Below are 24,065 nucleotides of genomic sequence, written 5' to 3'. Positions count from 1 at the left end.
GCAGAGTTGTGAGCGCAGAGTTGTGAGTGCAGAGTTGTGAGTGCAGAGTTGTGAGTGCAGAGTAGTGAGTGCAGAGTAGTGAGTGCAGAGTAGTGAGTGCAGAGTAGTGAGTGCAGAGTGCAGAGTAGTGAGTGCAGAGTAGTGCGTGCAGAGTAGTGCGTGCAGAGTAGTGAGTGCCGAGTAGTGAGTGCCGAGTAGTGAGTGCCGAGTAGTGAGTGCCGAGTAGTGAGTGCCGAGTTGTGAGTGCAGAGTTGTGAGTGCAGAGTTGTGAGTGCAGAGTTGTGAGTGCAGAGTAGTGAGTGCAGAGTGCAGAGTAGTGAGTGCAGAGTAGTGAGTGCAGAGTAGTGAGTGCAGAGTGCAGAGTAGTGAGTGCAGAGTAGTGAGTGCAGAGTGCAGAGTAGTGAGTGCAGAGTAGTGAGTGCAGAGTAGTGAGTGCAGAGTAGTGAGTGCATGCAGAGTAGTGAGTGCAGAGTAGTGAGTGCAGAGTAGTGAGTGCAGAGTTGTGAGTGCAGAGTCGTGAGTGCAGAGTGCAGAGTAGTGAGTGCAGAGTAGTGAGTGCAGAGTAGAGAGTGCAGAGTAGGGAGTGCAGAGTAGAGAGTGCAGAGTAGTGAGTGCAGAGTAGTGAGTGCAGAGTATGGAGTGCAGAGTATGGAGTGCAGAGTAGTGAGTGCAGATTAGTGAGTGCAGAGTAGGGAGTGCAGAGTAGGGAGTGCAGAGTAGTGAGTGCGGAGTAGTGAGTGCGGAGTAGTGAGTGCAGAGTAGTGAGTGCGGAGTAGTGAGTGCAGAGTAGTGAGTGCAGAGTAGTGAGTGCAGAGTAGTGAGTGCAGAGTAGTGAGTGCAGAGTAGTGAGTGCAGAGTAGTGCGTGCAGAGTAGTGCGTGCAGAGTAGTGCGTGCAGAGTAGTGCGTGCAGATTAGTGAGTGCAGAGTAGTGAGTGCAGAGTAGTGAGTGCAGAGTTGTGAGTGTGTAGAGTAGTGAGTGCAGAGTAGTAAGTGCAGAGTTGTGAGTGCAGAGTTGTGAGTGCAGAGTAGTGAGTGCAGAGTAGTGAGTGCAGAGTAGTGAGTGCAGAGTGCAGAGTAGTGAGGGCAGAGTGCAGAGTAGTGAGGGCAGAGTACAGAGTAGTGAGTGCAGAGTAGTGAGTAGTGAGTGCAGAGTAGTGAGTAGTGAGTGGTGAGTGCAGAGTGGTGAGTGCAGAGTAGTGAGTGCAGAGTAGTGAGTGCAGAGTAGTGAGTGCAGAGTAGTGAGTAGTGAGTGCAGAGTAGTGAGTAGTGAGTAGTGAGTGCAGAGTAGTGAGTGAAGAGTAGTGAGTGCAGAGTAGTGAGTGGTGAGTGCAGAGTAGTGAGTGCAGAGTAGTGAGTGCAGAGTAGTGAGTAGTGAGTGCAGAGTAGTGAGTGGTGAGTGCAGAGTAGTGAGTGCAGAGTAGTGAGTAGTGAGTAGAGAGTGCAGAGTAGTGAGTAGTGAGTAGTGAGTGCAGAGTAGAGTGCAGAGTAGTGAGTGCAGAGTAGTGAGTGCAGAGTAGTGAGTGCAGAGTAGTGAGTGCAGAGTAGTGAGTAGTGAGTGCAGAGTATTGAGTGCAGAGTAGTGAGTAGTGAGTGCAGAGTAGTGAGAAGTGAATGCAGAGTAGTGAGTGCAGAGTAGTGAGTGGTGAGTGCAGAGTAGTGAGTGCAGAGTAGTGAGTGCAGAGTAGAGAGTGCAGAGTGTGAGTGCAGAGTGTGAGTGCAGAGTAGTGAGTGCAGAGTGCAGAGTAGTGAGTGCAGAGTAGTGAGGGCAGAGTGCAGAGTAGTGAGTGCAGAGTAGTGAGTGCAGAGTAGTGAGTTGTGAGTGCAGAGTGGTGAGTGCAGAGTGGTGAGTGCAGAGTGGTGAGTGCAGAGTAGTGAGTGCAGAGTAGTGAGTGCAGAGTAGTGAGTGCAGAGTAGTGAGTAGTGAGTGCAGAGTAGTGAGTGCAGAGTAGTGAGTGCAGAGTAGTGAGTGCAGAGTAGTGAGTGCAGAGTAGTGAGTGCAGAGTGCAGAGTAGTGAGGGCAGAGTGCAGAGTAGTGAGGGCAGAGTGCAGAGTAGTGAGGGCAGAGTGCAGAGTAGTGAGGGCAGAGTGCAGAGTAGTGAGGGCAGAGCGCAGAGTAGTGAGTGCAGAGTAGTGAGTGCAGAGTAGTGAGTAGTGAGTGCAGAGTAGTGAGTAGTGAGTGCAGAGTAGTGAGTGCAGAGAGGTGAGTGCAGAGTAGTGAGTAGTGAGTGCAGAGTAGTGAGTGCAGAGTGGTGAGTGCAGAGTAGTGAGTGGTGAGTGCAGAGTAGTGAGTGCAGAGTAGTGAGTGGTGAGTGCAGAGTGGTGAGTGCATAGTAGTGAGTGCAGAGTAGTGAGTGCAGAGTAGTGAATGCAGAGTAGTGAGTGCAGAGTAGTGAGTAGTGAGTGCAGAGTAGTGAGTAGTGAGTGCAGAGTAGTGAGTGCAGAGTAGTGAGTGGTGAGTGCAGAGTAGTGAGTGCAGAGTAGTGAGTAGTGAGTGCAGAGTGGTGAGTGCAGAGTAGTGAGTGCAGAGTAGTGAGTGCAGAGTAGTGAGTGCAGAGTAGTGAGTAGTGAGTGCAAAGTATTGAGTGCAGAGTAGTGAGTAGTGAGTGGAGAGTAGTTAGTAGTGAGTGCAGAGTAGTGAGTGCAGAGTAGTGAGTGGTGAGTGCAGAGTAGTGAGTGCAGAGTGCAGAGTAGTGAGTGCAGAGTAGTGAGGGCAGAGTGCAGAGTAGTGAGCGCAGAGTAGTGAGCGCAGAGTACTGAGCGCAGAGTTGTGAGCGCAGAGTTGTGAGTGCAGAGTAGTGAGTGCAGAGTAGTGAGTGCAGAGTAGTGAGTGCAGAGTGCAGAGTAGTGAGTTCAGAGTAGTGCGTGCAGAGTAGTGCGTGCAGAGTAGTGAGTGCAGAGTAGTGAGTGCAGAGTAGTGAGTGCAGAGTAGTGAGTGCAGAGTAGTGAGTGCAGAGTTGTGAGTGCAGAGTAGTGAGTGCAGGGTAGTGAGCGCAGAGTAGTGAGCGCAGAGTAGTGAGCGCAGAGTAGTGAGTGCAGAGTTGTGAGTGCAGAGTAGTGAGTGCAGAGTAGTGAGTGCAGAGTAGTGAGTGCAGAGTGCAGAGTAGTGAGTGCAGAGTAGTGCGTGCAGAGTAGTGCATGCAGAGTAGTGAGTAGTGAGTGCAGAGTGGTGAGTGCTGAGTGGTGAGTGCAGAGTAGTGAGTGCAGAGTAGTGAGTGCAGAGTAGTGAGTGCAGAGTTGTGAGTGCAGAGTAGTAAGTGCAGAGTAGCGAGTGCTGAGTAGCGAGTGCAGAGTAGCGAGTGCAGAGTTGTGAGTGCAGAGTAGTAAGTGCAGAGTAGCGAGTGCAGAGTAGCGAGTGCAGAGTAGCGAGTGCAGAGTAGCGAGTGCAGAGTAGCGAGTGCAGAGTTGTGAGTGCAGAGTGCAGAGTAGTGAGTGCAGAGTAGTGAGTGCAGAGTAGGGAGTGAAGTGTAGTGAGTGCAGAGTAGTGGGTGCAGAGTGCAGAGTAGTGAGTGCAGAGTAGCGAGTGCAGAGTGGGGAGTGCAGAGTGGTGAGTGCAGAGTAGTGAGTGCAGAGTAGTGAGTGCAGAGTGCAGAGTAGTGAGTGCAGAGTACAGAGTAGTGAGTGCAGAGTAGTGAGTGCAGAGTAGTGAGTGCAGAGTAGTGAGTGCAGAGTAGTGCGTGCAGAGTGCAGAGTAGTGAGTGCAGAGTGCAGAGTAGTGAGTGCAGAGTAGTGAGTGGAGAGTAGTGAGTGCAGAGTAGTGAGTGCAGAGTAGTGAGTGCAGAGTTGTGAGTGCAGAGTAGTAAGTGCAGAGTAGCGAGTGCTGAGTAGCGAGTGCAGAGTAGCGAGTGCAGAGTTGTGAGTGCAGAGTAGTAAGTGCAGAGTAGCGAGTGCAGAGTAGCGAGTGCAGAGTAGCGAGTGCAGAGTAGCGAGTGCAGAGTTGTGAGTGCAGAGTGCAGAGTAGTGAGTGCAGAGTAGTGAGTGCAGAGTAGTGAGTGCAGAGTAGTGAGTGCAGAGTAGTGAGTGCAGAGTAGTGAGTGCAGAATGCAGAGTGAGTGTGCAGAGTAGTGAGTGCAGGTGCAGAGTGGTGTGTGCTGTTGAGTGCAGAGTGATGTGTGCTGTTGAGTGCAGAGTGCTGTGTATTGGCAATGTAAATGACAATGCCATTTATTTATGATTTAAAGAAAAAAAAAGAAATGCCATGAGCAATGCCAATAGCTCTACCTTTAATGATACGGAGACCATTGCATTGTAAATGCTTTTTGATCTTATTGCACGAGCAACCAATAATGCCTGAGACTGAGTGATGGTATAACCAACCTAGTTGCACTTGCTTTGCTATTTATTTTTCTTTTTTAGGCTAGAGCAGATCATGAATGAGCAGTTCAATGATATCATCTTCTTAACAGCTGTTGTGCCTGCCTGCCCTCTGATACTGAAAACTGTAGTCACACAGTCTGTGTCTGTTTAGTGCCCTTCCATTTCTGGTGTTTTACAGAAGTTTTAAGATAATAGAGTTTCTCGTTGCTCACATGGGGGTAATTGCTGATATTTAAATGTTGTCCTTGTCTTAATTGCTTAATTTTGCTCGCAATAAAGTGTCACTCATGGTCAGCGTCGGATTGGTATTGAGGGCACTCGGGCAATGCCCGAGGGGCGGGTGTCCGAACTCCAGCTGTGGGCTGCTTTTTTGAGCAGCCTGGGGGCCCGATTTGGGCTGTTTCTGAGTTGTTCCATGCCACCATTGGGCGGTTTCTGAGTTGTTCCATGCCACCAACGGCCCAGTGGGTGTCTGAGTGGCCTTTCTGGAGGTAGATGGGCGTCCATTACCTCCCTCTTACTAAGGGGCAGAGGTGTCACTTCCTTTGTTTCACTGGGCCAGCCCAGTTAATGTATGCATATTGAGCTATGGGCCTGAGCAATGGTGGCCTCACTTGTCTTCAGGGGTGTTTCACCAGTGTAAACTAATCCCTGCATTTTTTTTTTAATCCCCCCCCCCCCCACACACAGCTTTTTAGGTTTCGCCTCGCCGAAAGCTGCGTAGCAGACTTTCGCGCAAGGCGAAAACTTTTGTTTACTAGTATGGACAAAAGTCCCGCCTCTCTGTTCCATTGGCTAGCTCCATAAATGGAGGCTAGGCATTGGAAGAGAGAGGCATCCGTCATTGTGCGAGGCGATTGGTGGGCGTTCCCGGCGATTTTTTCTCATCCTGCCCCTTTGACAACGTCATTGCGGTGGTGGGCGGTTCCTATTTTTTTTTGGGGTGAAGGTTTGTTTTGGTCATTGCAGGCCGACCGCCGCCGGAAGAAGTCCAGGTGAGTGCTTTTTCTTGCCGTTTGCCATTCCCGCCCCCTCCCGCTGTCCGTGCCTTTCCCGTCCCCCCTCCCGCTGTCTGTGCCTTTCCCGCCCCCTCCCGCTGTCCGTGCCTTTCCCGCCCCCCTCTAGAGGGAAAAGTATATTCCGTTGAGGGTAACCTTTTCCAATTTATCGATGTACATATGCATCTAGTATTGTGCGTTTATCATTCTCTCTGCCACACTCCGCCTAGCTCTATCACCAATCCATTTTTTTTGTCATTTGCGTCTCGGTTGGTCTGCCCTCAAGTTATAGATCAATGCCTGTTTGGAGGCAGACATGGACAAGTAGACACAGCTACAGTCATCTTTTTGCTTCCAGGTGTTTCTCGCCAGGTTCGATTAAATGACTTCCCCTACATTTGTGGGAATAAAAGCCTCCTCGGGTCGGTCTGACCCCTCGTGCCTGGAAAGCAGCGTCGATAATAACTGTCACGCGTGTATTCCGTCCATGTATGCAGCTTTTAAAACGATTCCCGGTGCTGGGTGACGTCCGCTTTACGACTCACTGAAGAGGGAAGCAGAGGCGCTAGGCCCCGCTCACATGGTTAAATGTAAACCACCTCCTAAAGTAAACTATTCGCCCTCTTTTCAGCTGTTGAGACTAAAATGAAACCGGCTACAGGTGAAGTGCAACAAAGCACATCATGCACGGCAGTGGACTAGAGACCGCGAGGTCTGTGTGCAGCAATGCTCTCTCCACAGTAATGGCTTGTGGCAGACCCGCTTGCTTTACTGAGACTTGTCCTCCATTGGTTTGTTTTATTGGGCCCTCCATCTTCATTCCCATAGTATTTCCAACTCCAGTCAGCCGCAGCAGAGCCTGCCACCCTGAGGCTCCCAGGCCTCTCGGAATGTCCCCTTGCGAGTGCACTCCTGGAGCCTTCTACCCTTCACGGCAGAGTCCAACATAAGTTCATCGAGTTTCGTTTCCATAGCGCCTAATACCCTAATTTTTGTGTACTAGATTTTTAACCAATCGTAGTTTCATTATGTGATTTGTGGAAAATAAATCTACAAAGTATAGTAGGCTAATAGGCATTTGACGGGGCAGTTATCCTTTGCGACACTTGGCCTCGGGTCACAAGAGCAACGTCAAGAACACGGGCTATAAACCGGAGCTAATGAGGACCAACTGCCTGTGGGAGACAGAACAATAGGCTTTCAGTTTTGTTTATTAGATTCAGCAGGAACTTTTAAATACTTAAAAAAAAAAAAAATTGCAAGCGTGCAACCAGAAACCATGTAACCAGCTCTCCTGGCAATTCTCAATAAAAAGCTGCAGTTTAGTTCAAACCGCAAGTCCTAAATGGCGTGTTTTCAGTATTCAATAGGAAGATAATACAAAACACTGACTTTTAACATGTACATAAAGTATTTATATTGTCGTTCTGTACTTTTCAGAGCGAAAAGCTTCCAAATTGTTTAACAATTTGGTAATGTTTTGGTATTGTGAATCCTGACCGGTTTGAGCAAAATCTTCCTTGTGCCTCACACCATTGAAAGACCTTCGGAAGTAATCTAGCAATATTAACGATGGCAAACGTTTGTAAGCCAGTATCCTAGTTCGTTGCCGTCGTGATCTATATAGATTGCAGGGAGGCATTACTACATTTTACTTTTCTGTGCATCTCCCTGTTATCATTTCAATTTCTGAGACCCATACAACTGCAAGCATGGATATTTGTGATAATATTTTCAGTCATTGTTCTTGTGTTATTAAAGTACATCCACGTCTATGAACTTTTTTTTTAAACAAAGCAAAAAACGTAATGGTCCCCTAACATGGTTGTAGCACCCGAGTTAAACTACAGATGGTATCTAAAAATAGACCGATTTTCTGTAATTAACTGTTCTACAAATTTACTTTTTATGGGGTAATTGTCAATTTGTCATCAGGGTCAAAGGTCGTGTGACAATTTCCTGGCGAAATAGAAGGTCCAAGTGCATACAATTTATTTTCTTGTGATGACCTTGAGTTAAAGGCCATTCAGGGTCACGTCTGCTATCCCTGGCCTTTTGGTGAATCAACATGCATGCACCTATACTAATCTGCAGTTCAGCACTGTCCTTTTTAAGGAAAGCTTCAAATTGCTTTACCTCTGAACGGGACTTCCCCAGGCCCCCTTGGTCCATCATGGGTTTTCTCTGCCTTTCCGTTGCAGCTAGCGCTTTCCTCTTCTCCTTTCACCCAGATTCTCTCTCGGTCTTTTGCTACCCAGCGTCTTGTCTTTCGTCTAAACAGTTCTTCACTTTGCTTGCGGATAAACTACCTCAGGGCCACAAGGAGCATTGTTCCGCGACTAGTGTGAAAGAAGGCAGGCAGTCTCAAACATATATAAAGACTTCATTGCAGCGTGGACTCACACCAGGTGTCTGACTGCTTTGAGCAGCAGGCTTCCTAAGGCGCTGGCTGAGCTCATTAGCTGTGCTTGATTTTGGTGCCGCATAGACCCAGTGACTGCCGGTGCATGGCAGGCCTGCAAGGCAGTTCCTTATTGAGTGAGGTGGGTATTGCTTGAGATCTCAGCAAGGCCCAAATACAGAGCATCCCTGCCCCGTAGAGTCCGTTTTACGCCACAGTTGGACTCACGCTGGATGAGTCCAATTTAACAGCACAGTCTTATCTGTCGCAATCAACTCAGCTGAGCTACGGTCTAGGCCATTCTCCATCAGCTGCAGATGAGTATAGGTTCGTGGAAAACAATTTGCGATTGGATCTCAAAGGTGAGGCAGCAAAGGCCTTAAAAGCCATCGGCATTGCTTGTAAAAATCTGTTTGGTTTCTAAAAAGTAGTAGCCTAGTGTTTAAGTATGGTTGCCTTGTCTCTTAGAGCTGTGGTGTTTAAGTAGCGGTGACTGAATACAGGCTAACAATTTTTTTAACGTAAACCTGCTGTGTATGCACCAGCCCCTCTTAGCCCCAGAGGCAGTATTTGATGGATTGGTGCAAATGCAATGTATGTATGATGGTGTACATGCTTACCTGAAATATTTAGGTCGCCTTTGCTGTACTCTTACTACTTAGCCAAGCCGCTGCTTCCTTGGAGGCAGGCTGAGAGTCTTACACTGAAGAGAGGGACCAGTGCAAATCATGCATGTATATATGCTTGTGCACATGCACCATAGCCCTCTAAAACTCGGGCTAGGTCTATGCTGACATGAAGGCGGTTTGGTTGAGCATAATCATTTGAATGCTCGTGTTGTGCTATTTGCTTAAGGGGTCTCGAATGCAGTTATGTTATATGTGGTGCTTCAGTGTTATTATCTGTACTACTGCAGAAGAGCTAATGGAGCCAGCAATAAAGAAAAAATAACTTTACTCCTTCCCTAACTGTATATCATGCCACATTTGGTTCAATTTGCTTGCTTCTCTGAAATTCCTATGAATATTTCCATTTTGTTCCATTACAAAATAATTGTCTTAAGTGCAAAGACCTCTGCGCAGCGATGGGAGAAAAGTGTTTTATAAATTGAACGAAAATAAGCCCGGTGTTTGCAAAGTCTTATTGCTTTACTTGTAACATTACATTCTGCAGGATTAGCGCTTTTCTAAGCTACAAGAAAACAAAATGCTTAACTAAATAGGACCAACTAGCAGTATGGAATCTTCGAAAATATATACCCCCCCCAGTCATTGATGCTTCAGAAATCTACTTGTGTTAAATGTATGTGTCCCATTTAGTGTCCTCCAATGAGGTGAAAAATTACAGCATTTTCATTTTTGGAGCTCAATTGGGTCATGTTCAGGATTCAAGGAGGACACTGATCATGCAGTAGTCTGACCATACCGGGGCTCTCTATCAAACCTTTGAATACTCACAGGCTGTGCACATGCAAAGGCTTGTAGGCCATATTTCCGATCACAATTCGGTCTTTGCCATATTTCGAACTCTGCATAATTAAACTTCTGGCAAAGTTCAAGCTACATCCTTGATCTGTTTAGTTTCTGAGAAAGTATCTTTCAATTTGCTTTGGCAAACTCACTTAATTTCACAATCTTACTGCAAATAAACTCACTCTATGTAGAGGTTAAAATACTTTTCATGACCAGTTGGTGAAGTTTAAATTGAATGCTTTATTGCGGAGCGCCGGGACACAACCATCAGCGTTGGAACGGTCGGCGCCAATGATACAACCTGGCCGCCTTCCGTTTCCGCTGATTCCCTTTCCTGTTCCGCCTGGCGGAACACTAGAACGTAACTACATTACCACATATCTCCCCCCTTTAATCACTGTGATGACAATCAACAAAAGTCTTACTTCTAGTCCATGTTATAGTCTTTAAATCTTTCGGGCGTCTTGACTTCTCTACCAGCTCTGGTCTTTACTCTCTCCATTCTCTCACTGCTAACCTGCTCCTTCTTTCCCCATAGCTCTCCAGCTCTTTCGCCACCTTCACTCATCACTTTCTCGTTCTCTTCTTCTTTGTCGCTACTCCTCTTCCTTTCTCTCTCACTCGCTTCGCCTTCGCTCTCTTCCACCTTCTGCACACCTTCTTCTACTTCCTCATTTCTCTTTCCGCTACTTTCTTCTTCTCCGTCTTCCACGACATCCTCTGCTTCCACTTCGCTCTCCCACTTGATGATCTTGCTGCATTTGGCCATCCTATCCTGTGACCATACCTTCCCATCACTGAGCAAGGCCGAACGGGCGTAGGGTTCTAGTACCTGTAATGGTGGTGAGAATTTGCTCTCGCCTTTTTTCTTGAGTACTGCCAGCTTGACTCTTACCCAGTCTCCCTTCTCCAGTTCAGCTTCCTTCACGTTGTGACTTCTGTTGAAATGAGTCGTGTACACTTCTTGTGCTCTTTCCAAGTTTCTTTTTACTACCGCTGGAGACCATCTGCTCTGTACCACCAACTTCCTCCATGCCATGTTGTCCTTGGTAAAGGCTTCTCTTCCTCTCAAGACTTTAAAGGGGCTATAACCTGTGCTCCCCGGCGTGATTCTGTATGCCCAGATCATCTTTTCCAGTTCTTTCTCCCAGTCTAAACTATCATTTATGGCAGCTTGGATGGTGCCCATAATCACGCGATTAAATCGCTCCACTTGGCCATTTCCAGAGGGATGATAGATTGGCGTGCGCTTCACTTCTATTCCATTTCTTTCTGTGAAGGCCGTCCACTTGGCCGAGGTGAATTGAGGCCCGTTGTCACTGATGATGACCTTCGGGATTCCCTCCCTTATGAACGTGGTTTGCAGGAAGTTCACTACTGCTTCCGTGTCCATGTTTTCCCTTATTTCAATTTCCGGCCACTTGGAGAACTTGTCGATGAGGGCTACCACATATTTCGGTGTTCCTTCCTTATTCAGGACTGGTCCCAATATGTCCACCGACAGCATCTCCCAGGGTCCGTCAGGTACTGGGAACTTTCCTAGAGGAGGTCTAATTAGGCTTTGCGACTTGTCTGCTTTGGCGCATGACTCGCATTGTCTCACGTGTCGTTCGACTTGCACATCGATGGCCGGCCACCAGTAAGCTTGTCTGGCTAGGGCCTTGGTCTTTGTGATGCCTTGGTGCCCTTCGTGTAGTAGGATCATTAGATGTTCTAGTATGCCTTGGGGTGGTACCACTTTGTCCCCTCTCAACAGGAATATGGGATTCTCTGCTAACGACAATTCCTCTCTTACCTCCCAGAACCTCCGGAGTTCTTCCTTTAGGTGTCTCTTTTCCGGCCATCCATGGACAACATATCCCTTGATGGCTTCTAGATCAACATCCTCCTTGTATGCTTCCTCCCACTCTTGCATACTTATCACCCTTTCCGCTTCTTGGATCGTGGCGACCACATAACCTTCCCACTTCTGTTCTTCTTGGCCGCTCGCGTCTTCCATAGCTGCTGCTCTGCTAAGAAAGTCTGCCACCTTGTTCTGTGGCCCTGGGATGTGTTCCACATCATACAAAAAGTCCAACAGACGCAGGGTCATTTTCGCAATCCTGGGCGTAGCGTGCGCATGACCACTCGAGGTCAACACTCGGACTAAGGGCTTGTGGTCCGTTTTTACCAAGAATCGTGCTCCCCACAGGTACTGGCGGAATCTCTCCATGGCCCACACCACTGCCAGCATCTCCTTCTCGACCACGCTAAACTTCTCTTCATTGGGGGCTAAGGACCTGGATGCGAAGCTGACAGTATGTATCTCACCAGTCTCTGTTCGCTGCATTAGAACTGCCCCCAGTCCTCGGTCACTGGCGTCAGTGGTGAGGATTGACTCCACACTTGGATCGAATCCTTTGAGAGGGATGGTGGCACTCATCTCTTTCTTCAGTGATTCGAATTCCTCTTGTTCCTCCTTGCCCCACAGGAATCTGTTCCTCTCCTTGAGCAGTTGTCGCAGGTGGTGCGTCTTGGATGAAAAATGGGGTACAAACTTGCTGTAGTATTCGGCCATTCCCAAGAATGACCGAACATCTTCCTTCTTGCTCGGGGTGGGTGAATCTTGGATTGCCTTCATATTTGCGGTTTTGGGCTTGATCCCCTCTTCACTTACTTCGTGGCCCAGATACGTGACTGACTGTACACCCAGTCTGCACTTCGACCATTCCGCAGTCAACCCGTTGTCTTGTAAGATGTTGAATACCTTATGGAGTTTTTCATTGTGGTCGTGCATGGACTTTCCCATCACCAAGATATCATCTTGAAAGAACTGGACATCGTCGACTCCTCTAAGCAACTTGTGCATCATCTTCTGGAAGACTGCCGCCGCCGAAGCCAGGCCAAACGGCATCCTTACGAATTCATAACAGCCAAACGGTGTGATGAACGACGTGAGATGTGTGCACGAGGGGTGTAGCTTTACTTGGTGATAGGCCGACGACAGGTCTATCGTAGAAAACCATTTGATGTTCTTGGTCTTGGATAACATCTCGTTTATGCGTGGTAGGGGAAACTTGTCGATGAGTATATTTTTGTTTAATTCTCTCAGGTCCACACACAACCGGACCTTGCCGTTCGGTTTTTGAGCCACCACCAAGGGAGAAAGCCACTCTGCACTCTCTATGGCTCTGATCACCCCTTCCTTCTCGAGTCTGTCCAGCTCCTGTTGCACCGCCTCCCTGCTCCTGAATGGGATGTTCCTCACTTTGTGCACTACCGGAGTCGCTCCTTCTTTTAGCTTGATAAGGTGTTTGTATCTAGTCAGCTCCCCTATTTGGCCGTTGAACACTCTTGGGTATGCCCGTTTCCACGACTCAACGTCGTCTCTTTTCGCCATATCCATGAGCAGGATCTTCTCGATTCCTCCCGGATTGAGTTGAATCCCTAAAGCGCCCTGGTCTCTCCAGCTCAACACCGAGGGGCCTTTCTCCGCTATGTATAGTTTGCACATGGCTTGGCGGTCTCTGAACTCAAACGATAAGGAACAGTACCCCAGCATCGGGATCTTTTGGCCGGTGTATGTGACGGGTCGCAAATCCATGGGGTGTAGCTTCTCTCCGTGTATTGACACGAACTTGTCTTCCCATACTTTTCTTTGGATTATTGAGATGGGAGCTCCACTGTCTGCAATCATCTCCAACGGAATCCCTCCGATGTGCATGTCCAATCTGGGTTTGTCCGATCCCGACCCTTCCATCTCTAGTACTTGGACATCTATGTACAGGATTTCCTCCAAATCTTCTGTGTCCTCCGATTCAGCGGCCTCATCCTGTTGTTCTCGGTCGACGTACTTGACTGTTGTCCCTCTAGGTTTGCGGCGGCATACTTTTTCGTAGTGACCGAATATTCCACAATACGAACATTTTGCTCGGAACGCAGGGCACACTTTGTCATTTCCTAGATGTGTAGTACTCCCGCACCTGTAGCAGCTCTGACGTCCTCCCTTGTTCCCTCTCAGATCCGACGGATTGGTGGACTTCTGCCTTCTGTTTTCCAGATTTTTCTGCGGTTCTCTTTGCCTGGGACGCTCTCCTCTTTGGTGCGTCGTTATCTGGCACACCGACTGTGTACCCCCTGCTTCCTGTTTTGCGGCTTTGGCGCAGCGTTTGGATAGCTCAACTTTCTTTACCATAGCCCAGATTTCTTTGAGCGGGGCATCCCCATTCACCCATAGTTTCTCCTGGACGTGGGTGCTTGAAGTGTGCATGATAATCTGGTCCCTGATTAGGTCGTCGTGAAGAGTACCAAATTTGCACGTGAGTGCGAGTTTTTGCAGGGCCACCACGTATTCATCTACTGTTTCGTTGCTCTTTTGCTTTCTTTGGAAAAAATTGTAGCGGTCAATCGCAACACACACGACTGGCCTGAAGTGTGCGTCTAGGTCAGCAATAGCGTGGCTGAATACATCAGTGTCCGTGGCGTCCCTTTCCACTTTTACGATGGTGTCGTAGACTCTAATCCCTTCCGGGCCCAGATTATGTAACAAGATTTTTTTTCTTCTGTTACTGGAGTATGGTGCGCCTGCTTCCTCTTCTAACGCGTCGAGGTAGTTGAGGAAATATCTCTTCCAGTCTTCCCACAACCTTTCGGGCTCTCCGGGGTTGGTCAGGAATGGTACGAGCTGCGTGAGGGTCGACGACTGTACCGCCATGTTGTTGGTTCTACGTCTGGCGGGCTGGGTGTTGACGGCTCTCCCTTGGGGGCTTCCTGGCGCAATTTGCCCGGCCTGGTCCCTCGCCCCAAGGTCGCTGTCGCTGTCCCCTTCTTGCCGGTCACGCACGGGAGCCGGCAGTGTCTGTGCGTCGTCTTCCCTTCCTGCTCGAGAACCTGCCTCCCCTTTAGGGCGAACGACGGACTGCTCCCCTCCGCCTCCTGCTAGGTCCGCCAGCTTGCTGAGCGCGGCTGCGCCTCGCTTTGGGGGATCCCCTCAAGCACTTGGTCCTCCCCTCGCTGCTCGGGCACTATCGTTATGCTCGCTTGATCTGGCTGCCAGCCGGCAGTTAATGAGGCTCGGGGTTGGCGTCTGCAGGCCTACCTTTGCTTTCAGAGTTTCAGCTGTGGTGTAGTCTGCCGGGCGCTCTGTGCAATGCCCAAATCGGTCCTCTGCCACGCTCCGCAAATCGGACCAATTCGTCCCTGTTAAACCAGCTTCCACCTCGTGGCACGCTGCGCGTGGGTTGGGCGTCACGCCTGAACACTCGTCGCCATTGTAGAGGTTAAAATACTTTTCATGACCAGTTGGTGAAGTTTAAATTGAATGCTTTATTGCGGAGCGCCGGGACACAACCATCAGCGTTGGAACGGTCGGCGCCAATGATACAACCTGGCCGCCTTCCGTTTCCGCTGATTCCCTTTCCTGTTCCGCCTGGCGGAACACTAGAACGTAACTACATTACCACACTCTACTTGCAGCCCAATGCAGAGTTTGCCAAGGAGCTAGCCCTTATTCTGACCTTCTCAACTTGAAGACATTATGTAACTTCATCTCTTCATTTGCGAGAGATTAAGCTATTGGCATTGTAAATGACAATGCAATTTATTTATTTATTTTCAAAACCAACACATATAAAAATTGTCATTTACAATGCCAATAGCTCAAACTTTTCAAAAGGTGAAACCATTGCATTGTAAATGCTTGTTTATAAAATTTGGCTGAAGCAGTGTTTTGCAGCAACGCAATATGCAAATGTGGGCCACTTTTTATCGCGTGCCCGGCACGATTTTCAATCCCAATCCAACCCTGCTCATGGTCCTCATAATGTCACTCATAATTACTCTGAAATTATGACAATGTTACACATAGCAATCTGAAACCTTGGCAGCTTTGGCAATCCAGACTCTATTTCCTGCTATTTCTTCCAACTTCGCGTAGTGACCTGCTCGCCTCGCGCTGTGATATTTACATTTCGCCCGCGGCCTTCCTGGCTGGGCTAGGTTCTATGATTCGAACGGTAGGCTGTGGCGCGCCTGCGCACTGGAGGTTCTTCCGCCAGGACTCGGGGTGACTTCTCTCGTTGGGAGCATGGAGTGTTCGACCTGGCTATCGGTGCTGCTGGGCGGAGCCGTCCTCCTGCTGCTGCTGGAGCTCCGGAGGCTGTGGTATCCCTCGCACCGGCGACCCCCAGGGCCCGTCCCGCTGCCCTTCCTGGGAAACGTGCTCCAGCTGAACCCGAGTGACCCCGTGAAGGCCTTTGCAAAGGCAAGTAAATACAGACGCACTACTTTAGACACTGCGGAAGGCTGGTCGGTGGGCTAGTGCACCGGACCCAGGGGTCTTGTACTTGTGCAACTACAGGCAACACGTTTTAATCCTGGAGGGACAGTTACGGTCCAATTTTGATAGTACAAGTACTATTAGTTAATAACTCGTTATTTAGAAACCCGCCGAGCACGGTAGTGGATAGCAGCATTGTGTTTTACTGCGACACTTCAAAGCTATTAAACCAGTTAGTCTGGTTAGTCTGGTAGACTAACTGGTTTAATAGAACAATTCAAATTGCATAGTACGGCTAGTGAGCTATGACTGGTCAGCGCACATCGCGTTGCATTATGGTACTTGTAGTTTTACTAGACCAATCCATAATTTAATACCTTCAAGTACTAGAATGAAGTGGAAACTAGGTCGACATAGTGACCGTTCGGCATAATATATCCGTTAGCGTTTGTTAAATAAACGGGTACCAATCTGCATATTGGTCATAGTCGCTTGTAAGGAAGTTATTTATGCAGTAGCATGTGGAAGTAAAGACAAGAGCCACACAGACTCCAAGAATTAATATTTTAACATATATGCTGGCCAAAAAAGTATCTGTCTGCCCGAAAAGGTATATGTTTGCAAAACTGTACTTACCCCCTTACCCCCAGAGTAGCTTTCTTAGTATATTCATATTTTTTTCAGGGAGCTGTGGGGATGGACAGTGGGGATTAAGTAAAATGTTTGCATGCACAATTGGGGCAACTGCAGTGTTTTTCGGTTCGATTCATGCACTCGTGCCCCCTACAAGTGTTTTTTAATCAATGAAGGAAACGCCAGATCTGACTGTAGGTGATTTAGTATGTGTGGGCGTTCTTGACTGCATTACCCCACACGAGCATCTAACTTTCGGCATACACATGACTCTTTATAATCTGAGTACATCTCTCATTAGAGTTGAACAGCACGGTTCTTTCCCTTGAACTCATTCATCGGGCACCTCTTCTAATTTAGTTTAGGATAAGACAAAATGAATGGATACAGCATGTTCTTGTTGTACACGGTAGGAACCACACCCACAATATGATTTGCAGTGTTTTCCCAGACGTGTAACGAGTGTAGTGGCACAATTCCAAAATATGAATGCTTTTATGGCCTGTTTTGTCAGTTTGACCTATTTTAAATTAACTGGGAAGGTGTCAGACATTTTTTATACCTATGCAATGGATCACACACTCCACTACCCCAATATGTGCATCCTGGTAGTACAGGAAGTCCACTCTCTACTAGTGTATTCTTTAGTCACATGTATTCTCTTGCCAGTGTGGCAGTCCAATGATTCAGCATGACTCTTGCCATACATTTTTGTATGAATCCCTTTGTATGTACATATCGGTAAGCATATAGGACTCTTAAGTTCCCCAAAACAGTGGGATAAAAAGTCCAATATTGGTCTTGACAGATCAGTCTCGTCTGTTCTGTTGGTGATACCGAATGTGATTAGAAAGGGAGCAGATGAGGTCAGCCCAGCTCTGATTTGCCTCTCATTCCCCTTATCCAAAACAGTGTGAGCATATGTTTTATGGTATTCTGAAGTATGTACACTCATTGTGAAAGGTTGGCCCAAGGAAAAGAGGTTAGATGTAAACCTCAGACCTTAGTGGAAGGTTTATGATTAGTTGTCAATTGAATGTAAAGTTGTTTTGAGAAATTTCATTTTGGTGGTCCGTATTTAATTAAGATCCTGTCTCGTTGCTTTTCCGATGAATTACTTCTTGACTTGACTGGTACAAAAGAAAAGGTAAGGATTTGTGGTCGGCTATGGACTATGATGTGGAATGGTTTGTTCAAGAAAGTCAGTTGTGCAGAGAAGAGGATAAAACTTGGAATACATTTGTTTTTCCCCTGTTCCACTCGAAGTGGGACCTTGGCAAAAGATAGTGGTCAATTTAATAGGACCCATGTATTAGTTACCTGAAACCATGCGTTACGCTGTTGTTTTAGTAGATTGTTACAGCAGATCGAATTTTTGACTCCTCCACCACTGGCAATGTTCTTGAATTCCTAACAAAGGTTTTCCAGGGGAGGGTTTCCCTTCGAACTAGTAAGTGATAAATGGTTCCAAATTAATTTCTGTAGAAATGTCCACATTAATTTGTTCATGTGGAATAACTCACTACAAGCATCTGTTGATGATTCCCAAAGTAACAGCCAAGTTGAGCGGACCAACCGCATTATCAAGGCGAACATACAATTGGCCCTCTGGGGTAAATTAACTGTCCACCTCCGGGCTAAGCTTACCAGACCACGTAATGAAAGGCAGACTTGCATCGACCCAGCTCCATTGGTTAAAAAAAGATTCAAGAGGTTCCCATTGATGTTACCACTCATGTTTGGTGTGATGTAACTGTGAGAAAGAGTTGAAAGGTACCAAACTAAGATAAAGTGCTATTATGAACTAAGAAAATCTGCTAGCCCCAGTAAAATATCTTTTGGGGAAATTGTAAGGATTAGATGCTCCTTCAACAAATTAAATGGTGACAAGTTTAAGAAATAGATGAAGGTGATCAGAAATTCAGTTTCGGCAACAATTCTCAGCAATGGGGGTTTGTGAAATGTGCCACATGCCGTGAAGGTTGAATCTGATCATCAGACATCATTGACACATTCTGGGACCATCCTCTTGATGCTTACAAGGGACAATTTCAGGGAGACTGGCCAATCTTCTGGTGCCATTACTCTATCACCACTGGCAGAGACATTGCAGTTGTGCCAATCTCAAGAGGGTAGATGATAATGATGCCTGCACATAATTTGGGAATGCCTCTCTGATTAAGTGACTATTTATTGGACTGATTTCCTCCGAAGGCAGAGAGAAGATGTAGTGCTGACTTATAGTCAGATGGTAAAGCTAGTCTAGTCATACAGTGGATTGTACATTGCCAGTATGTTTTTTCCTTGTTGACCTTCTCTTGGTTTCCTTCCTCGTGTGTTTGTGCGCCTGAGGGCCTCTTGCGTTATTTTAGAATGTTGACAGGGTCTGATGGTTGGTACACAGTGGTTTTGGCATTCTGTGGCAAGATGCAATGTGAATTACAATAAACACGCAGTGCTCCTTACCTTGTGCCTGTGTTATTACAACAGTTGATCAAACAACTGGTATATCCCAAAACTTGGAGCTAAGCAGCTTTGAATAGGAAATTGATATGTAAATGGAGACAAGACTACTCTGAACAGTCCTGGAATATGCCTAAAGCGTAACCCAGTCCATATAAAGCACTATCATGTGCAACTAAGCCTCTTTTATTTTTGGAATAACATGTATCGTCCTCTTGTGAGCTTATTTCTGTGGCGCAGTCATTCATGTTGCTGGAATGCTGTTCCCCAGACAGTGTCTGCTCCCAAGCTCTTCGTGACAAGCTGGCCACCTCTTTCTAAGATTAAGTCACTCCTATATGAAGACATCATCTCATTTTCCCCGAAAGGATGGTCTGATCCCTTATCCTGCTACTCATGATTAGGTCCATGAACAGTTTTGCAAGAGGTGTCGCTGGAGGATGTTTGGACAATTCTCATGAATCTCAAGTTCACCCGATGACCCATATCCAGTTCCCATAATTTAGTCATTAGTGCCTGACATCCTGCCGATACTATGCCATGTTATCAATTACACTTTTAGTGAAAGGACGGTTTCCAACATATGCAACAAAGGGGGTTGTAATTCCTCTTCCAAAGAAATCCGATTTGGATCCCAGTGACCCCAAAAAGTATAGGCCTACTATGTACCAATTGTCTCTGAAACCATGGAACAGAATCTGGCTGAATAGTAATCTTGCATTCTTTATTGTGTTAACACCATCGGTTGATCAAAGGGGGGCTTCCCATTGAGACACAATACGAGTCAGTGTTGGTCGCTGTGCTTGATGAATTTCAATCCATTTAAGATCAAGAACTCTCTGCTTTCCTAGTGCTTTTTAATCTGTCAACTGCCTTCAAAACAGTTGATCATTCCATCTTGTTGGATTGCCCGAGAGGTGTGCGACTGGCCGCTACCGCCACTGATTGATGGGGTGGACGCAAGTTGTGTTGCTGTCTCTCTTCCTTTCAGCAGAATTTAATATTGACTATCTTCCATCTTGTTCATTATTTATGTGCAACCTCTTGGGGGCACTGATCCACAGCTTCAGGTTTAAAATTCTGTCCTAGGCCCATGACGGCCAACTGCTGCCTATCCTCCCTCCCAGGACCTTGACAGATAATCTCTCAAAGTGAGTGGCAGTAAGACTGAAATCCTGTTTTTAGAGACCTGTCCTTCTGTTCCAAAAGACTGTGGTCTTCCTGCAACTCCCAGCCTTACATGTCATATCTAGGGGCTTGACTGCGTAAAAATGTACATTTTGACATCAATTCAATTTCAGAAAATCTGAACATCTTACGTCCTCCTTGTGACGACCTGGTTCTTGGAACACTGGGGCATTCAGAGCTTACTGGGCTCCGGGTGCATCTTTTGGACTCATTTACAACTGGTGTCCTGGGACCACAGTACTTCTGGACCCCAAACTAGATTACCAAGTACTTCTCTCAAGCTCTCAACTCCCTCAGGGTAGCGTAACAGCAGTTGGAAGCGTCCTCAGGGAGGCAACGTTGGTCACACACCTCAAAGTACAGCTTACCCACTGATATGAGCTACTAAAATCAAGGTCAGTCACTACTTAACTTTATAAAGGAAAGCACTTTAATAAACACATGTAGTAGTAGTAATAGCTTTATTCGATAAAAACATGTCATAAAAGCATTTACACGTCTTTAAAAAACATTTTTAACAACAATCATCAACATAAAAACATTTCATATCCAGAACAGCATACTGGGTGGGTGGGCTCATTCACTGGATTAACAGTTTTCTTGCAGTTCTTAAACGCCAAGCCCAACCCAAAAATTTTGCCATACAAGTGGAAAAGAAGGGTCTAGCATCTGTACGTAGGATACGCAGGGCTTCCAAGTGAGAGCGTGTTCCCAGGCTTCTGCAAAGGGGCTTCAACCACCTACGTCTCGGGGCTACGTAGACACTACATTCGAACAACATGTGAGAGACAGACTCTACCCTTAGATCACAAAAGGGGCAAAAGGGTACGGTTTGAGCGGGCGGTTTCCAAGTTGACGTGAACTCACATAATGGAAGCACCCCCAACCTGAACTTGATGTACAGTGCTCTGTCCCTTGAGCTCTGAATGATGTCTAGATAAGGTTCCCTTAACGGTAACTCCTTGGCTAACAGAAACAGAGCTACAGATTTACAATGGTTTGTGCTTCGGGCCCTCTCACTGTCTACCCATGCCCAATAGACCTTCTTAAGCTGTTCTTTCGTGGGTGCAGATCTGTTGGACCAAGCCTCTCCTAGGCCTAATTTGTGGAGCAGCTTTTTAACCTCCCTAAGCCAGATGATCTTATGGGAACCCGGTAGTGACAAAATGTCGGTCAATGCATCAGCTTAACTACATAATTCCTGCACATTCCAGATTCTAGACCATAACAGAAGTGGGCGTAGTTTCGCTTGGTCGCAGATTGCCCGGGTACCTGCATCTATCAGCAATGGGATTGTTGGCGTGCTGTGGGGCAAACCCATTAGGTCTTTATGGAAGTTGTTCTCGAGGTGGGCCAGAGTGTCAACTCTTTGAGTGCCCCACAGCTCTGCACCGTAAAGTGCCGCACTTACAACCCTTGCCCTATAGATGTCTAGGGGAGCCCCAATGGGTTTTGATGATGATGCACGCTGCTCCTTGAGCAGCGCACCTGCCACCCTTTTATGGGTAAGGAAGACTTTTTGATGGTGTGCCTTCCAGCTCATAGTATCACTGATGCGTATACCCAGGTAGTCAAATTCTTTTACGCGATCAAGTGGGACAGAATCTAGGACCGGGGGATAAACAGATTTTTTTGGCGGGTTAAGGACTAAAAACTTAGTTTTACCTATATTTATGGCCAAACCCCTTTCATTGCAGAAGGTTTGGAAGCTAGAAAGCAACGATTGGATGCCCATCGGTGATTTTGAAATTAGGAGAGTATCGTCCGCGAACAGGAGCGTTGGGATCTTCCTTCCACCCAGGGTGGGTGCATCTGATGGTTTTTGTAAAAGATGCTCCACCACTCCGTTAATATATAGAGAAAACAGAGTGGGGGCAAGCACACACCCCTGGCGGACGCCTCTGTCCACGGGGATACAAGATGTTTTCTCCCCCTGAGCACCCCATCTAATTTGGGCAAAATTCCTATCGTGAAGTTTTACAAGCAATGACAACAAATAGGGGGGGAGGCCTAACCCATCGAGGACGTTCCATAGAAGTGCACGTGGTACCAGGTCGAAGGCAGTCCGCAAGTCAATGAAGACTAAATACAGACTGCCCCCTCCCAGCACCACCACTTTCCAATAGATCATTAGAAAGCGGAACGTCTGCTCGATTGTGCCTGTTCCTGTTCTGAAGCCCGCTTGGAGATCTGACAGAATGTGATTTTCGTCTGCCCACTCGATGATCCTGCCCAATACCACCTTTCCTGCTACCTTTTGAGAGGAGTCTAATAAACTTATTGGGCGATAGTTCGCTGGGTCGTCCCTAGAGCCCTTTTTAAAAATGGGTACGACCTCAGCGCCCCTCCATGAGTCAGGAAAGACTCCACCCAACATCACTTCATTCAAGAGCGAGGCAATTAATCTACTCCAAGGAGATGGGTAATTCTTAATTAGGTCTCCTGGGATTCCGTCAGGACCCGCTGCTTTGTTCGAGACAATACATTGGATTGCTCTTACTACTTCTAAGTTGGTAAATAGGCCATCATGGCACGGGAGGTTAGTTGTAAAACCCATGGGTGGGCAAGCTACCTGGGCTGGGCCTGAGGGAGCAGAGTACAGTTGCGAAAAATGGTCGAACCATGCACCCCCTGTAATATTACAAGTTAGCTGCTGGTCAATGGGCTTTTCTCTAGATCTTAATAGGTCCCAAAACCTCTTGGCATCCTTCCTAGCGCTGGCCTCTACTAAATCTCCCCAAAAGTTAAAATCATAAATCTGTTTAGCTTCAGCTATGATTTTTTTGTAAAATTTTCTAGCAGCCCTGATAGCAACTGCATCTTTGGACTTTAATGTCACAACAAGTTCCTTCTTAGCCTCACGACATTTTGGAGTATACCACTTGTCTGACTGTTTAGGCAATGATTTCAGGGGACCCCTTCGAGTGGTTTGGGGAACAATAAATAAGTCACTCAGCGCCAGTACAGTCTCAGTGAATAATGGTAGGATCTTATTATCAGTTTGGCTTAAAGTGATCATCCGGGGCTCCACTTCTTCCAAAATTGTCCCTGCTTGGGCCATCCTAGTATCGTCGGCTAAAACTTTTGCCCACTTTAGGCGCCTACTACAGTTTGTGGGGACTAATTCATGGGAGGATTTCCACTTATGACCAGTTAGACCTTGCCTCCCAGTCTGCCAAGGAGATGAAATGGATAGCGACAAGGGGTTGTGGTCGCTATCACCCGACACTATAACCTCCATATCTAGGTGGTACTGCCAGAGATTGTAATTAAGCATGATATAATCAATCCTAGACGTGTGGCCATGTCTGTTATAAGTGTGAGCACCCATATGGTCAGATTTGGATCGGCCATTTGTTGGTCGCAAATTATGCTCCATGCACAAGGCATTGATCTCTATTGCATTTTGCGACCATTTGGGAATCGGGTCCAGATTCAAAATAGGAACACCTCTCCTGATGTCCTCCTCAAAAGTGTCCAAGATGTCTTCACTGGCCAAGGGCTCAAAACAGCAGTTGAAATCCCCTGCGAGCATTATATGGGAATCTGCATCGCAGGCAGCCAGGTTGTGGTTTAGGCCTATGGATGGTAGGTGGGATGCACCGCCTTTGGCACCCCTCAGGTAGATGTTAAAGACTTCCATGCTTTTTCCCCCTTTGTGTGTTAACGTTAGCCACTGGAGATCCAAAGATTGGGTGTTTCTTTCTTTTACCCTGAAGCCCAGAGCAATACTAATCCATATGATAAGGCCGCCTGACGGGCGACCTTTGGATCCTTGCTCCTGGACTGCGGGGATAAAAAAGGTGGAAAATCCCACTCGGTGTCTTGGCTCCAAACACCAGGTTTCCTGAAGGAGGCAGATGTGAAAGGGTTCCAGGAAGTCGTTCCATTCAGGGATATCAAAGTTACGACCAAGACCAGCCACATTCCAAGATAGAATTTTTAAAACAAAGTCAGCTGGTAGAGAGACCTTGGTGGAGTCAATAGGCATGGGCACAAGAGAAACAGTCGCACCCACAGGTTTTAAAGACCTCACAAGTGGCTCGATTTGCTGGAAATTGGAGGTCACATAGGGGGCAAGGCAGGTAGGATCCGACTGTTCAAGAGATGTCGGTGCAGGGGGGGTCACGCAGAGGGGATTTGGCCAATCTTCCCTGTTACGATTTGCTATTAAGTCCAATAACGTTGCCACCCCGTCAACCCTTGTGTTGTTGGATCGTCCTACTCGGGTTATTACAGATTCAGGGGCAGGACAATCCATGGAAGGATGCCTTTGCAAAGTTAAGAATATCCTTCGGGGTTGTTTGGGTGCTTGCACAGGGAGTCAATCCACCTCCTC

General features: G+C 47.2%; 1 protein-coding gene across 2 annotated transcripts in view; it reads left to right on the top strand.

Moving 5' to 3' along the window:
• The window catches only part of LOC144799028 (cytochrome P450 2J2-like), a 227,342-nt gene that overhangs the window by 77,153 nt on the left and 126,124 nt on the right, over positions 1 to 24,065 (top strand). Inside the window, exon 1 of one of the 2 annotated variants that reach the window (XM_078670186.1) lies at positions 15,174 to 15,427. The exons of the other annotated variant lie outside the window; for it this stretch is intronic. Within the exon in view, the coding sequence (XP_078526312.1) occupies positions 15,251 to 15,427 (177 nt within the window). The 5' untranslated portion in view covers positions 15,174 to 15,250. Of the gene's footprint in view, positions 1 to 15,173; positions 15,428 to 24,065 lie in introns of those variants that run through there. 2 annotated transcript variants of the gene reach the window in all.

The sequence above is a fragment of the Lissotriton helveticus genome, chromosome 12 (genome assembly GCF_964261635.1).
Source record: "Lissotriton helveticus chromosome 12, aLisHel1.1, whole genome shotgun sequence".
In the NCBI taxonomy this organism is placed as follows: domain Eukaryota; kingdom Metazoa; phylum Chordata; class Amphibia; order Caudata; family Salamandridae; genus Lissotriton; species Lissotriton helveticus.
The sequence above is the reverse complement of the archived record's forward strand: the minus strand, read 5'-3'. Positions and strand labels throughout refer to the sequence as shown.